This window comes from Oncorhynchus mykiss, chromosome 13 (genome assembly GCF_057628025.1).
Source record: "Oncorhynchus mykiss isolate SJ-2025 chromosome 13, ASM5762802v1, whole genome shotgun sequence".
Classification (NCBI taxonomy): domain Eukaryota; kingdom Metazoa; phylum Chordata; class Actinopteri; order Salmoniformes; family Salmonidae; genus Oncorhynchus; species Oncorhynchus mykiss.
Genome location: NC_143034.1, coordinates 32,294,908 through 32,309,901, shown reverse-complemented (window position 1 = coordinate 32,309,901; position 14,994 = coordinate 32,294,908). Strand labels below are relative to the sequence as shown.

Here is a 14,994-nt window from a genome sequence, read left to right as displayed (position 1 = left end):
CATTAGTGTTTAGGTTCCTGCTGGATTGAGAAGTGTGTGTTATCCATGTTGTTCAGGTGCCAAAAAGACCCAAACGCATAAGATTTCACGCTGTAACATTTAGTTTACTAATAGGAGTTGGACAGAGTGAAAGCCATATGAGATTGGTGAGCTCTGAGTAACCACAACAGAACCACTGTTACCATGGCCTCCTCCACTTTATCTGCTAATGCAGTGGACCCCATCTAACATGCACTAACACGATGAAAGATGAGGAACGTGCATGGGAGGCAGAACTCTTGCTGCTTTTCTCTAAATACAAGGCAGACTCAAACACAAAAGAATGACTACAGGCTGGTATAATTGGGTTAGCTGGAAAGTCCATTTCTTTATCGCCTGTCGTAAACATGGACCGATGCCATAATTATAACTAGAACTCAGTCTGATTTATTTATAACTGCTAATTGAATGTCTCTGAGTCCCAATTAGCACCCTATTCCCTACACGGTGCACAACTTTTGACCAGAGCCCTATGGGCCCAAATGTGGTGCACTATATAGGAAATATGATGTCATTTGGGAGGCAACCAGGGATGTAAGCAGGGAGTCTACAGCTGCTTTCGTCAGCGAGCACTTTCAGGCCTAAACCATCACACGCCCCTACGCTAGTCCTTAACCAAAGCCCACTCCTTATTAAATTGTTACTAAAAATTCCATCTTGAACTCTGGTAAACTTTGGACACGTGTCCATGTGACTCAACGGTACACGTGCTGGTGTTACATTACAATAATGCCTTTGAGATCTAGATGTTATAGTGTGACAGCTGTAGCTGTCTTGTCTAATCCACATCCAGTTTACTGCAATTGTAAAATGGGACCTCCAGGTCCCATGTAAGGCTGACACCTCCAGGCTGAGATGTTTAGCTAGAGTGCTGGGTTTGACTTCGGGTTACGTAGTTGGCAGTGCCTGGATGACGTAGTTGACTTGGGTTACGGAGTTGACGACGACTGGATTGCAGAGCTGACTTTGGTCACTTAGTTGACGGTGAGAGGGTGTGAATGTACACTAGAAGACTAGTGGGTTACAAGGCCTACAGGTCAGCTCAGCTCACGGCAGATGAGTAGGCCACCAAATCTTCCCGACCTGTTGGTCTCATCACTGCCCCGTGTGACCACAATCATGTCACACAACCACATTAACGATACCTAGATAAGGCCTGAAATCTTCCTCCTATCACTTTACAAGGAGGGTGTGATGCGGACACACAAGAATGTCTCCTTGTATACGAGGGTGTATCAGTCCTCTCAGACCCAGTCAGCTCCCTGTCAATGGTGGTGGTACGCAAAGGGTGTGTATGAATCAACTTCCCCCACCTTATCAAAGCCCCGAGTGTCATTCTCTTCCCCCCTGTCGTCAGGAAGCCAGCCACCCCTCCTCCACTCCTCATTTCAGAGGCAACAGTGCCAGTCAGTGCAAGTCGGCTTGGTTGTCAAACAGTAACACTATCGCTTCCGTCCAGACTTTGAGCAGGAAGATTCGAGGACCTATGGTTCTTGGAATGTGGACGACGCAGAAAGAGGTGATGAGGTCCTTTTAAACTCTGTAATTTAATAAAACAAAGACAAAATGAAAAGCAGGCGTTGATACATTTTGTTAGTTTAATTTTTTTCCAATTATACCTGGTCCAAAGTGTTTAGCTTGGTAGCCTGTTACGGTGGGTTGATATCCCATTCTGCAGATGGGGGTAACAAGATGACATGAACCTTCATTAGAGCTGGGCGATATGGACAAAAATCCATAAATTGACTGAATTATCACAATAACGACCAACTGAACGATAAATCGATAACATGAATGTGCACCAGTTACTTCTTTTGTATTACCCTTAAAACTACCTTGAATGTTGCAGCTATCAATTATCCAGTTAGAAATAACGCATATTAGCAGACTTAATTAAGTTTTTCAAACTACACATTCCTCTAGTAAAGGCTACTTATCGTCAATATCAGTCAAATGTCCTAGATAAAAATGGTTGGTTCGGTATTGATTGTTTTATAGTCCCAGCTCTATCCTTCACTGTACAAATTAATCTTTATGACATTACTATGGATGAATAAATGTTAGTTTTTTTTTCCCTTTCATGATCACTGACAGTTTGAAGGACCAGATACATTTCCATAATTTTTTACTTTTCAACAAATCAAGTCTTTCAAATCAACCCAAAATAAATGAGACAAGAAAAATAAGGATATGTAAGCCATTGGGCCAATTGGGACAGCACGTAGGCCTGTCCAGGATGGTGCAACCATGCAAAATAACTCCCTGAATATGTTGTACGTAGAACAGATAGTCTTGCCTGTCATGTAGAATAGCAAATCTTGTCCGTTCTATTTGCAATGTTGTGAATGTCTCACCTCACCCAATGTCCTACACCCCTGGCCTGTGCCCAGTGTTGAAAGTCTAGACCAGGTCAGGCAGTCAGAATGTTTCAAGGAGCTGTGAAGCACATTTCCCCCAGAAGGAAATTCATGATGGTGACAGTAATAGTGTGGAAAGAAGCAGCTCATTTGGGAACAACGATATTGTACAAGTTGTCTGCCCAACATTAAGCAAGGGGATGTTAAGTTTACTAGGCTTAAACTGAAAATATCAACGTGTCACTGTCTGGAATGGCAAAGGGTACATACAAAATGGACATTGCACTAATCGTAAAATCAAGCATAACAGTAGTGTAGGTTCTGTACGTGAAAAGAAGTCTTCCTTCCCGGACACAAAAAAAAAGAAAACAGCATGTTTTCTCCTCTAGCAGTGATAGAACAATATCCCCTTTGGAGAAAATAAGGCCAATGTTAGATTAAACAGATAGGACTTACTAAAAAATTAACTAGCCAGTGTGTACAGTAAATACAAGTTTAAAGATACATCATAAGGCATATTTGTCCTGTCTGATGTGGCAGGCTAATGTTTTCTGTCCAAGTCATAGAATGAAGGGAAATGACAAGAAAATACAAAAAAAAGAATGGGGACGTTCCTCTCTTTCTATCACTCACACACACATTTAGATCCTAGCTGCGGTGTACGATGGTGTTGATGCTCTCCTGGATCTCAGCCATCTTCTTCAACACTTGGTTCACCTTCGCCTCGTCAAACTCCAGACACACAAAGTCTGAGTCCTGGAAGGAAAACAAGAATGGAGAAGAGTGAAAGGGATGGGGGAAGGAGAAGGGAACGGCAAAATAGGGACAGTATACTAAGAACAAGACAACAGGCAGTAGAGCATACTTCATGGATGATTGGTTGAGGGATGTAGCTCAAATGACGCGACATCAGAAACATTGTGATAATATGAACCTTTCAACTTTACAGCAGAGGGAGAAGTTCACATCAAGTCCTATTTTAAGGTCCGGGCTCTCAGACAAAGTGGGAGCAAAGGTCAGATTAGGAAACTCCTATAAACATCCACTGAATGACATCAAAGAGCTGTAAGAACTAGACTGTTATGCAGTGGTGCTAAAGATGGGACCTGAGATCTAAGTCAGTTTGTGACCTCCATTGAACCTTTCGAAAGCTTATTCAACACTTTGTGCTACAGGAAGGAGGTGTGTGTGAAAACGGGGTCAGAAAGTTGAGGAGCCTAGGACCAGGATGTGGTCCAGACACATTCAGTTAGGACCAAACACTTGTTCTTTCTCTTTCCAATGGACAACAAACTAAAAAGGACTAATCGAAATAAACATTCATTAATAAACCATTATAAATGCTTCTACATTTAAAATATTTTTTTATAAAAAGGTTTATAAATTATGGTTATTCAAGAAATGTTTTTTTAGTGCGTTTCCAAGAAACTAATACAGTGGACGAAGATTTCAGAAGACTGTTAAGCGGTGCGCCCGATGACCTAGATGTACAGGAAGCGTCACTTTCTGACAAATAAAAAGGCAACAGTTGGCCTAAATATAGCGACACTTTGCCTGTAGCACAGCCATGAGTTTCCCCCACTTATATCAGGGTCCCTTAACTTTCACTTTCATTCCCGCTTACCCTCAGAGACATTTAAACAAAATAGCCTCCAATATCACTAGTGAGAATGTGACCTTTAACCAGAGTGCCATCAAAGAGAGATGACGACAGGCACAAGGGATGAAGGACAAATGAGGGGAAAAAGAGACATCTTAAAAATAAACAGTTGACTGTCCAAGGACATCCATACCCCTTGAAGAGCTACCTTTGAGTCTTAAACATGATGCCACATAACATCATGTTAACTCATAATGGTCACAGTTAGGACTAGATAATGGAAGCTGGTCCCAGAACAGTGAAGTTAAGCCAGGAGAGCAACTATAGCACCTGCCCTTAAAGGAAAACTCCACCCTAAAAACTAGATTTAGGTATTTTTCATTAATCCACTATTGATATAGTCCCAAAATAGTTTGTCAGTAATCAAGTTTTCAAAATATATAACTTGCAGTTGTATTTCAGTATCTCTCTATTTTGAAAGTTATACATCTTGAAAAGTTGGTTGCTGACATGCTAAACATTTTGGGATATTTGAGTCAGAGTATATTTTCAAATGAGTAGCAGTGTACACAGACCGTGTGCAGATCGTGTGATTGGCCCATCTACTCACCCATTTCTATGATGTGTAGCATCTTTATTACATGCCACTGAAAAATTCATGAACGTCCCTGGGTGGCCACAATAGGACACAAGACCCTCCATCTGGCCATGTCTTTGTTAGTCTGATTGTTCCCGAGAGTGGACATCACTACACAAGGGCCCCATCACTGCTCTTAAAGAACAGTTGCCTGGTTACTGGCTACCGCTGCCCTATTTCTTTCCACCGTCATTTGTTTGATTGAAGCACAGGGTTTGAAGCGTGTCTGTTGCCCGGGACGATACAGTGTTCATTTCGGTTGGCGAGAGAGAGGACCCTCTTGAAGCTGTCCATCCACCTCGGCTTAATGGAATGCCATGCGCATTGTTCAACTGTCACTCAAAACTATAAAACACAAACATTGTAGCTTAGTGAATCCAGGCTGTATCACAACCGGTCGTGATTGGGAGTCCCATAGGGCGGCGCACAATTGGCCCAGCGTCATCCGGTGTAGGCCGTCATTGTAAATAAGAATTTGTTCTTAACTGACTTGCCTAGTTAAAAGGTTAAATAAATAAAATAAGTGAGTAGGACTTGATGAAGTTACTCTGTGTAATCTCATTGCATAGGCTTGCCCTGAACACCTATAATAATTTACTTTTATTAGGCTGCAAAACAGTTACTGTATAAGTGCTCCTCATTAGCCTCAATACCATTACATTTAGTGTTTAGCCTACTAAATTGTCAACTAAGTACCATATGAGGCACACCTCAATCCTAATCTTCCTCTACTCTCAGGTGGAAAAGTAGATTCACCATAGCAGCAGCAACTGAATTTATGTACAACTCCTCTAATACAACAGCATAGTAGACTTCAACTAAGTGGTATCTTGTCTTCAAGGGCGTGCTGCTCTGCTGGCCTCATTCTCAGTACCAGGGGAGCGGCAGACTGTCACAGATCTGAGGGACATGGCACTGGAGCGACTGCTGACACCAGTTGCACCGGCAACTGATCACCTGTACACGTTCTCAATGGGCTTGACCCCACAGTGACCCACATCCACACAGTGCCACATGCCCGTTCGGCTGGACATGGCAAAACACAGGTAACCAGGGGTGTATATTCATTAGTGTACAACGTAGCAAATGTTTTCAAATCAAATTGTATTTGTCACATGCGCCAAATACAACAGGTGAAGGAAGATCTTAGTGAAATGCTTACTACAAGCCCTTAACCAACAATGCCGATTTAAGAAAATACATTTAAAAAACTAATAGAAGAATAACAAAAAATTAAAAGAGCAGCAGTAAATAACAGAGGGGCTTTATACAGGGGGTAGCGGTACAAAGTCAATGTCTGTGTGCGGGGGCACGAGTCGAGGTAATATGTACACTTGAAGTCGGAAGTTTACATACACCTTAGCCAAATACATTTAAACTCACGTGTTTCACAATTCCTGACATTTAATCCTAGTAAAAATTCATTGTCTTAGGTCAGTTAGGATCACCACTTTATTTTAAGAATGTGAAATGTCAGAATAATAGTAGAGAGTGATTTATTTCAGCGTTTAGGTAGGTCCTGTTTGGTTACTAGTGAAGACATTCCTGATACTGTATGTTGAATGATACAAGTGTTTATCCTGTTTGGTTAAGTATGTGCTCTTATGATAGCCATGTGTGGAGGGAAAAAGCATTGAGAATGAACTACGTTGCAAACCATCGATGCACTCTAAAAAAGTGTTTAAGTTCTCTGAGAGAGCATTAATAGTATGCATGTGTTTATGTTGCGCCTACACACTTAACAGCACAATAAACAGAATGATATGCTATATAGGCCTACACAGCATACCTGGCACAATTAACCGAGACAATGGTTTGCTAAACACTGACAGGCGACTAACATTTGTAATACAAAAGGATTCAGAAGACACTGAATACAAATTGCATTTTAGACACACTACAGGTCAACCAAAAGACAACAGTAGGCCTATCCAAATCTATCTTCCGTCACCATTGTGTGCATAGCCAATAACCACCAACCACTCCTTACGTCTGAATACAGTAGTTTCGCAAGTTTGGCTGTGTCTCAAGTTAGGCAATCTATTCCTTAAAAAAAAGTGAACTATTTTTGAGGGCCATAGGCGCTGATCAAAAGTAGTGCACTATGTAGGGAATACGGGGCCATTTGGGATGCACACAGCTTTAGAATGCTGCCTCACTGTTGCTACACCCATTCGTTTCTTCCGTATTGGAGGCACCTATGAGTCTACCGGATCTGTCATCATATATTAGAGAACTAATTTAATGCACTCAAAGGGTCACGCCCAGGATCGAGCGGCACGCTAATGTATTTGTTTACTGGAAAAACAATAAGACATGAGATAACGAGAGCGCTGGCCAAAACAGAGCTGGGGCCTATCGTGAGATATGATACCCCAACCTGGTCTCAGAGCATTTCTTATTATTCTGTATGTAAATCCGATACACTCCCAATTGGTATGATATGTTACGTTTTGTATGGTACATATTCATTTGTGGGTGTCCAACACCCATTTCGTATGATATGTTAGAATTACAATTCGTATTATGTTACGAATTTGCTAAAAGTACAATGTTACAATTTTGTAAACGTACAATATGTTAAGACTTTGCAAAACATATGATATGTTACGAATTCTAGCAAGGTGGCTAACATTTGCTCACGTTAACTAGGCTAGCGGTTAGGGTTAACCCTTTAACCTAACTGTTAAACTTAAGGGTAGGGTTAGGGGAAGGGTTAGTAGCAAGTAGTTAAAGTTGCTAATTAGCTAAAATTGGTCATGATGAGATTCTTATGGAACCATCGGTCTTATGTAACCATAACAAACGTAAAATATCATACTAATTTGAGTGGGCCGGATTTACATTTACTATGCTACGGCTAGTCTATGAGACTAGGCTGGATACCCTGGGAATACAAGTGTGCTCCCATTACTGTTATCGAGATCCATCATTCTTCTGTTTGTTGTGAGAGAAGACAAGCAGAAAAAATGTAATTTAAGATTTCACTGTGCAGTCCTCTGAGAAATCACCTGTGTGGAGAGAAGAATTAGTCATGCCTTCTATGTTTGCCAATGATTGACATGTAGGTAAACACATCGACATGTAAGAACAGTTAAGCCAACATCCTGAGAAAATAGGACAGGGAGATAATGTGTAATAAATCATCCTCTTCTTTCCATGTCTTTTGACTCTCCACCCTCCAATTAAAGATGTCTAATGTTACATGCCAGCTCTCATCTATAGGCAGGAATTGGAATGCCTCATACCTATCATATTTCTTCACTTTCCTAACTCTTGAAATTGTCACACACACACACAGAAAGAACAAACCTTCCCTTTCGACACTTTGGTCAAAAACAATTTGGTCATAGGGATTCAATCAACATTCTTTCTGCCTGATATTGTTAGTGCATTATGTCTTTGACTTCACAAGGTAATGGAGATTGGGTTGGGTCGCTGTGGGTAAAGGCAAAGCCTAACGACAGAGACAAACGATCCAAGCTTGTCTTGTAAATCAAACGTCAACTGGGAGCTCCTCAGCTCCACAGATCACTGGTGCAAAACACTGTCTGCCAAATGTAATGCACTAAGGCTTAGGCTGTCATCCAGATGAAAAAAGACCAACGCCTGGATGGGCTTAGTTAATGGTGTTCAGTAGGACAAAATGTTTTACAACGGGAAAAGCAAATATGTGTTCTTATTGGACAAGATCCTGTAGCACCTCCATTTTGAAATGTTTCATAAGGTTTCGTACCTACAGAACATGTGCTATATGAAAACTACAACCTCATACATTACCCACATACAGCCGGTTTAGTTCTGGAGCTCTGAGAACTCAATAGAATGTACAGCATGTACTGTGGTCATGCTCAAAAGGGGAGAGCACAGCCATCAGTGGTGCAATTTACGTAGCTTCTATCAGCTAAGTAAATAGATCTCTTGAACAACGACATCAGGGGACTTCCCTAAAACCAACAGAATTTACTATTCCGCAGCACCTGATAAACAGTCAGTTACTTAGAATAGTATGTGTGGGTAGGATAGAGGATGTTTTAACAACAATCACTGGGCAAATTATAAAAAGGGGGATACCTAGTCAGTTGTACAACTGAATGCGTCTTCCGCATTAGCCCAACCCCTCTGAATCAGAGAGGTGCGGTGGGGGTGCCTTAAAAATTGAAGTCCACGTCCTCGGTACCCGGGGAACAGTGGGTTAAACTGCTTTGCTCTGGGGCAGAACGACAGTCAGCTCAAGGATTCGATCCAGCAATCTTTCGATTACTGACTCAATTACAAACTGTTACATAACCCAATTGGCCTCATCAGAAAACCTGTTCTGCATAATTCAGACTTGTGCAACTGTTTGATTTATAGATGAGGGACGACTAACCTGTAGAAACATTGCATGTGACCTTGCTAATCTTACTCCACACAGACTACCAATTGTCTGTTGGCCTCTAGTTTGCATGCTGTAAACGTTACAACGACGCTACTAGATTACAAAGTGAGGTTATTGATTTAGCACGTTATTGTAAGAAGTACACACATGGGAATTCTTAGTTAAAGTTCTCGCAAGCGGAAAATAGTCTCTCCCACTGCCAAATCAAAATGTCAACAGACCACTTCTATTCACCCTAGTACAAATGATGTCTTCATAAATCAGCTGTGAATCTGCTTTAGTACCCAATGAAAAGGAACAATGGCTGTGGATACAGCAAGAAAGTGATTGGATCAGATTAGATCTTTTTTGACCCCAGATAAAAGCTGAAGCAGACACCACCCAGCCCATTATTAGGCTATACCAAGTTTATTGAAATAAGTGGGAGTGGAAGCTGTGCTCCATTTTAGCTCAAGTCTACAGGGAGCTACCGATTCAGTGTTGAATGAAAGTGGGCCACTCCGGTCTATTAGAAGATGAGACATGCAAAAGGAACAGGAAGCCATTTGAAATGTTGTCGGGATTGTATTCTGTATGGTTCATATACATTTTCCTGTTAAATTAGGTCATTTCTGGGCAATATTTCTGCCGGACCCCTTTTGGTTCTAGAGCACCCTCCGAAGCAAAAGTTCTATATAGCCTTTTTAAGCAGTTGACTCTAGACCAGGGCTGCCCAACCCTCTTCCTGGAGTCCAACCCTAATTTAACACACCTGATTATACTAATTAGCTGCTCAACAAGACCTTAACTAGCTGAATCAGATATGCTTAATTGGGGTTGGACTGAAAACCTACAGATCTCCAGGAAGAGGGTTGGGCAGCCCTGCTCTAGAGAGTCAAGGCTATAGAAGCATTAGCGGGACAAACTAACCAACCATAGGATGGATGTAGCTCAGTCATGCAGATAAGACGTCGTCCAACAGCTGGAATAGAGTCAGGTTGGTGCTTTGGCCGTTGGTGATTAAGATGAGGACAGGAGTGGGGCAAGCTGATCCCAGACCTGTAACCTCCGTGGTGGTGGCTTCAGCTGGGGTCTGTCAGTTGACTTGTAGTGCGTCCCAAATGGCACCGTATTCCCTCTGGCCAAAAGTAATACCCTATCGGGAATAGGGTGCCATACCCTTCAAAATATTTTTCCCCCTCTCAGACGTGCAAGGAATATCCATGTGTACTTCTGGGCGGTGGCGTCCATAGCGGTTTGACAAACCAAACAAGGGAAAATATTTTTCCTTCTGATCTATGACCAAACCAAAGCCAATCAACATTTGGCATATAGCTTATAGATACAGTTGAAGTCAGAAGTTTACATACACTTAGGTTGGAGCCATTAACTCGTTTTTCAAACACTCCTCAAATTTCTTGTTAACAAACTATAGTTTTGGCAAGTCGGTTAGGACATCTACCATGTGCATGACACAATTAACTTTTTCAACAATTGTTTGCAGACAGATTATTTCACTGTATTAAAATTCCAGTGGGTCAGAAGTTTGCATACACTAAGTTGACTGTGCCTTAAACAGCTTGGAAAATTCCAGAAAATGATGTCATGGCTTTAGAAGCTTCTGATAGGCTAATTGACATAATTTGAGTCAATTGGAGGTGTACCTGTGGATGTATTTCAAGGCCTACCTTCAAACTCAGTGCCTCTGCTTGAACTCATGAGAAAAATAATTTAGCCAAGACCTCAGAATTTTTGTTGTTGATCTCCACAAGTCTGGTTCATCCTTGGGAGCAATTTCCAAATGCCTGAAGGTACCACGTTCATCTGTACAAACAATAGTACACAAGTATAAACACCATGGGAACACGCAGCCGTCATACCGTTCAGGAAGGAGACGCGCTCTGTCTGTGCAAATCAATCCCAGAACAACAGCAAAGGACCTTGTGAAGATGCTGGAGGAAACAGGTACAAAAGTATCTATATCCACAGTAAAACAAGTACTATATCGACATAACCTGAAAGGCCGCTCAGCAAGGAAGAAGCCACTGCTCCAAAACTCCATAAAAAAGCCAGACTACGGTTTGCAACTGCACATGGGGACAAAGATCATACATTTTGTAGAAATGTCCTCTGTTCTAATGAAACAAAAATAGAACTGTTTGGCCATAATGACCATCGTTATGTTTGGAGGAAAAAGGGGGAGGCTTGCAAGCTGAAGAACACCATCCTAAATGTGAAGCACGGGGGTGGCAGCATCATGTTGTGATGGTGCTTTGCTGCAGAAGGGACTGGTGTACTTCACAAAATAGATGGCATCACGAGGAAGGAAAATGATGTGGATATATTGAAGCAACATCAAGACATCAGTCAGGGCGTTAAAGCTTGGTCGCAAATGGATCTTCCAAATGGACAATGACCCCAAGCATACTTCCAAAGTTGTGGCAAAATGGCTTAAGGACAACAAAGTCAATGTATTGGAGTGGCCATCACAAAGCCCTGACCTCAATCCCATAGGAAATTTGTGGGCAGAACTGAAAAAGCATGTGCGAGCAAGGAGGCCTAGAAACCTGACTCAGTTACACCAGCTCTGTCAGGAGGAATGGGCCAAAATTCACCCAAGGCAATGCTACCAAATACTAATTGAGTGTATGTAAACTTCTGACCCACTGGGAATGTGATGAAAGAAATAAAATCTGAAATAAACCATTCTCTACTATTATTCTGACATTTCACATTCTTAAAATAAAGTGGTGATCCTAATTGACCTAAGACATGGAATGTTTACTAGGATTAAATGTCAGGAAATGTGAAAAACCGAGTTTAAATGTGCTGAACTTCCAACTTCAACTGTATGTGTTAGGTCTGAGGACTAACAGGTTAAAGGCAGACTAGTGTATGTAGTGCTGGTACATCAGACAAATGTGGAACTGTGACAATGCAATAAATATACTGCTAAAGCAGGAAAGAGGAAGGTGAGAACAAAGCCACTGATGTGTTCTGAATGACATGTGCTCTTCAGCTTCCTCATAGCTTGCATAGTCCTGCATTATATTCACATTAGATTTCTTAGAGGTTCAACCCGGTGGCCCGGGTGGGTGGAGATTTAACTTTAGGACTAATTAGATGGTTTAAAATCAAAATGTGCAAATTCCACCCACCTGGGGCACATTATGGAACAAGTCCAGAGCAGAAAGCCTGTTGATTTGCATAAATTACTATGTCTGAAAGCACAATTTGGGAATCAAAACATATTATAATTGTCTAATTGCAGGCAGCCATGTAATGTGCTTGTACGGTCAGTGTGACTGGTATTTTAGAGTGTGGGCCTTTTTCTCTCCCCCCACCCCAACTCCCCTCTCACCTCTCCAGCCCTGCCCAGTTCCAGCTCCACCAGGGCCACGGGAATGTTGGCGGCACCCCCTCTGCTGGCTGAGGTCTGGAGGTCCACTCTCCAGGTGAGGCCCTTCAGGCCAGGCTCCCAGCGGCTCTGGCCCAGCAGGCTCTCCCTCACCCGGGCCCGATGGCTCTTCCAGAACCGGGAGAGGGCGGCCGCCTGCTCGGCGCTCACACTCCCCGTGCCTTGCTTCCTGGTCTGGGCAGTCAGGAAGGCTTCCAGCTGGGCCTGGTCCATGTTTGCAGCGGCAATGGACTGAGAAGGGGAGAAGAAAACAAGCAGAGATTTGTTAGTCTAACAAAGAGGTTGATGTTTTTCTTGTTGTATTATCTTGGCCTGGTCAAGACAGAAATGTAGACACAATGTCATCTCCACATCAAGTTGCTACCATGCGGTGTTGCTGCCTTGCCGTGATGTTGTTGTCTTAGGTCTCTTTTTATGTAGTGTTGTCTCTTGTATGTAGTGTTGTCTCTTGCCGTTTTGTCCTATATTTAATTTATTATCCCAGCCCCCGTCCTGGCAGGAGATCTTCTGCATTTTTGGTAGGCCTTCATTGTAAATAAGAATGTTCTTAACTGACTTGTCTAGTTACATAAAAGGTTAAATAAAAAAAATAAAAAACAAGGACAAAGGGAAGTTGACATGTTTACACAGGTGTTCTAGTGCTGCCATCTAGTGACATGTAAATATCAGCCTGTAGGGAAGACAAACTGATCTATCATTGAAAACCATCGTTCTCAGCATGAATGAAGTTGTCAACATGAATGAATCCACACACCCTATGCTAGCAATGTATTTACAATGCCACGTGTACAAATTAAATTAACTGATTGAGCTGAAAGCTTTGTTTTGGTAAGATTTTACAGACACAGACAATTAAAGAAAGACGATAGAGAAACAGGGTTCGGGCATATGGGCTGCAGGACGAGGTTGAGCATTTGAAACATGTAACTATTTGTTACCTATTGCCTAACCCCATAATAATGTAGCTGGTTACGTTTCTCAATCAACACAAGATGAATCAGGTGAGAATGATATCCAAATGCAAAGTTGACAGTACCTTTAAAAGACCTTTCATCTTTTCATGCATCGCGCGAAACTCCTCCTGCGTTAAGTCTGGATAAAGTTCATTTTTCAAAAGTTCCTCTGTTATTTCAGCATTATTATAATACACTATTTGTGCTATTCCATTCAGCAAACCGTTCAAAGATTTGGTTGTTTCGACATCTGCCATGTTTCAGCCCCACGGGTCACGTGACTCCTGTCATGTGTATGCCCGCTCATTGGTTGTTTTTCTCACCATACTCACGCACATAAATCGCTGATTGGCCTACATATCCTCGAAAACCCATACACACACACCAATCATCGTTGAAAGCGACGTGAGGTTGATAAAACAAATTGTCTTATATAATTAATACCCAAAATATAGCATAGTTGAAAACAGTATTTCTTTTTGGACTTTGTGAACCTTTGCCAAACTAAATAGAACATGACAAGTAATTGTTGAACAGTCTCAAAATCAGTCTTTAATGTCTATTTATTAACATCAATAATACAGTGGTGAGTCTTGACATGAGATAATGAAAAACATAGTAGCTTCAAGTTACAAATAGCGTCACTGCACGTGTTTGCTACATTTTGTGTAGCTAAGTACAGTCTTGCATTGTGTACTTACGGTATAAATGAGGTTTAAGACAATTGCATTAGGTTAGTCCTAATTACTGTACTTAATTATAGAATAATACCCGTAAAACACTCACTAGAAGGACACAGAATAGGTACAGCAAGAACCCTATCTACTTCATAAAAAAGGTACCGGGAAGTATGTATGAGTGTGTGTGTGTGTGAGAGAGAGAGCGGAAGAGAGCGAGAGAGCGCACGTGCGTGCGCGTGTGTGTTCATGGCAACATAGTAACAGTTACAGCAGGCTGTTTTTACAATTTGACATCGCATCTGTAACGTCAAACACCTATTTTATAGTTTATTAATTAATGTATCAGCTAATAATAATCAAAAAAATTGAAAAAATATTTTTGAGTGTTTGAATATAAAACAAAGGTTCACAAGCTACTGACCTCAATTTCTTCAACTCCGATCATAAACTACTATGAAGTTTGAGAGCAGCATTACATGCAGAATGAGGCTAGAATAGGTTGAGTTTGTGGCTCAGAAAATTAGGATGGTAGAGTGGTTAGTTTGTATTAGGTTGTTATAGGTTGTGACAGGATCAGGAAACAGGTATTTGGCTTCAGTCCACTCAATCCAGTAGTGGACAACGTTGTGGAACTCTCACATAGAAATACATACAAAAGTATAGGACAACCCTTCAAATGAGTTGATTTGGCTATTTCAGCCAAACCCGTTGCTGACAGGTGTATAAAATCGAGCACACAGCATGCATTCTCCATAGACAAACATTGCCAGTAGAATGGCCATATTGAAGAGCTCAGTGACTATCAACGATGTCACCTTTCTAACAAGTCAGTACGTTAATTTTCTGCCCTGCTAGAGCTGCCCCTGTCAACTGTAAGTGCTGTTATTGTGAAGTGGAAACGCCTTGGACCAACAACGGCTCAGCCGAGAAGTAAAGCTCACAGAATGGGA

At 41.6% G+C, this 14,994-nt stretch overlaps 1 protein-coding gene across 1 annotated transcript; it reads right to left on the bottom strand.

Moving 5' to 3' along the window:
• Positions 1-1,623: 1,623 nt before the first annotated feature.
• On the bottom strand, positions 1,624-13,675 carry LOC110486005 (COMM domain-containing protein 1). The gene is made up of 3 exons (XM_021557281.3): positions 13,448-13,675; positions 12,355-12,642; positions 1,624-3,152 (listed from the first exon to the last, which is right to left on the bottom strand). Exons 1-3 carry the CDS (start codon positions 13,619-13,621, stop codon positions 3,045-3,047), a joined length of 570 nt encoding a protein of 189 aa, XP_021412956.3. The 5' UTR covers positions 13,622-13,675; the 3' UTR covers positions 1,624-3,044.
• Between the last annotated feature and the right edge of the window lie 1,319 nt (positions 13,676-14,994).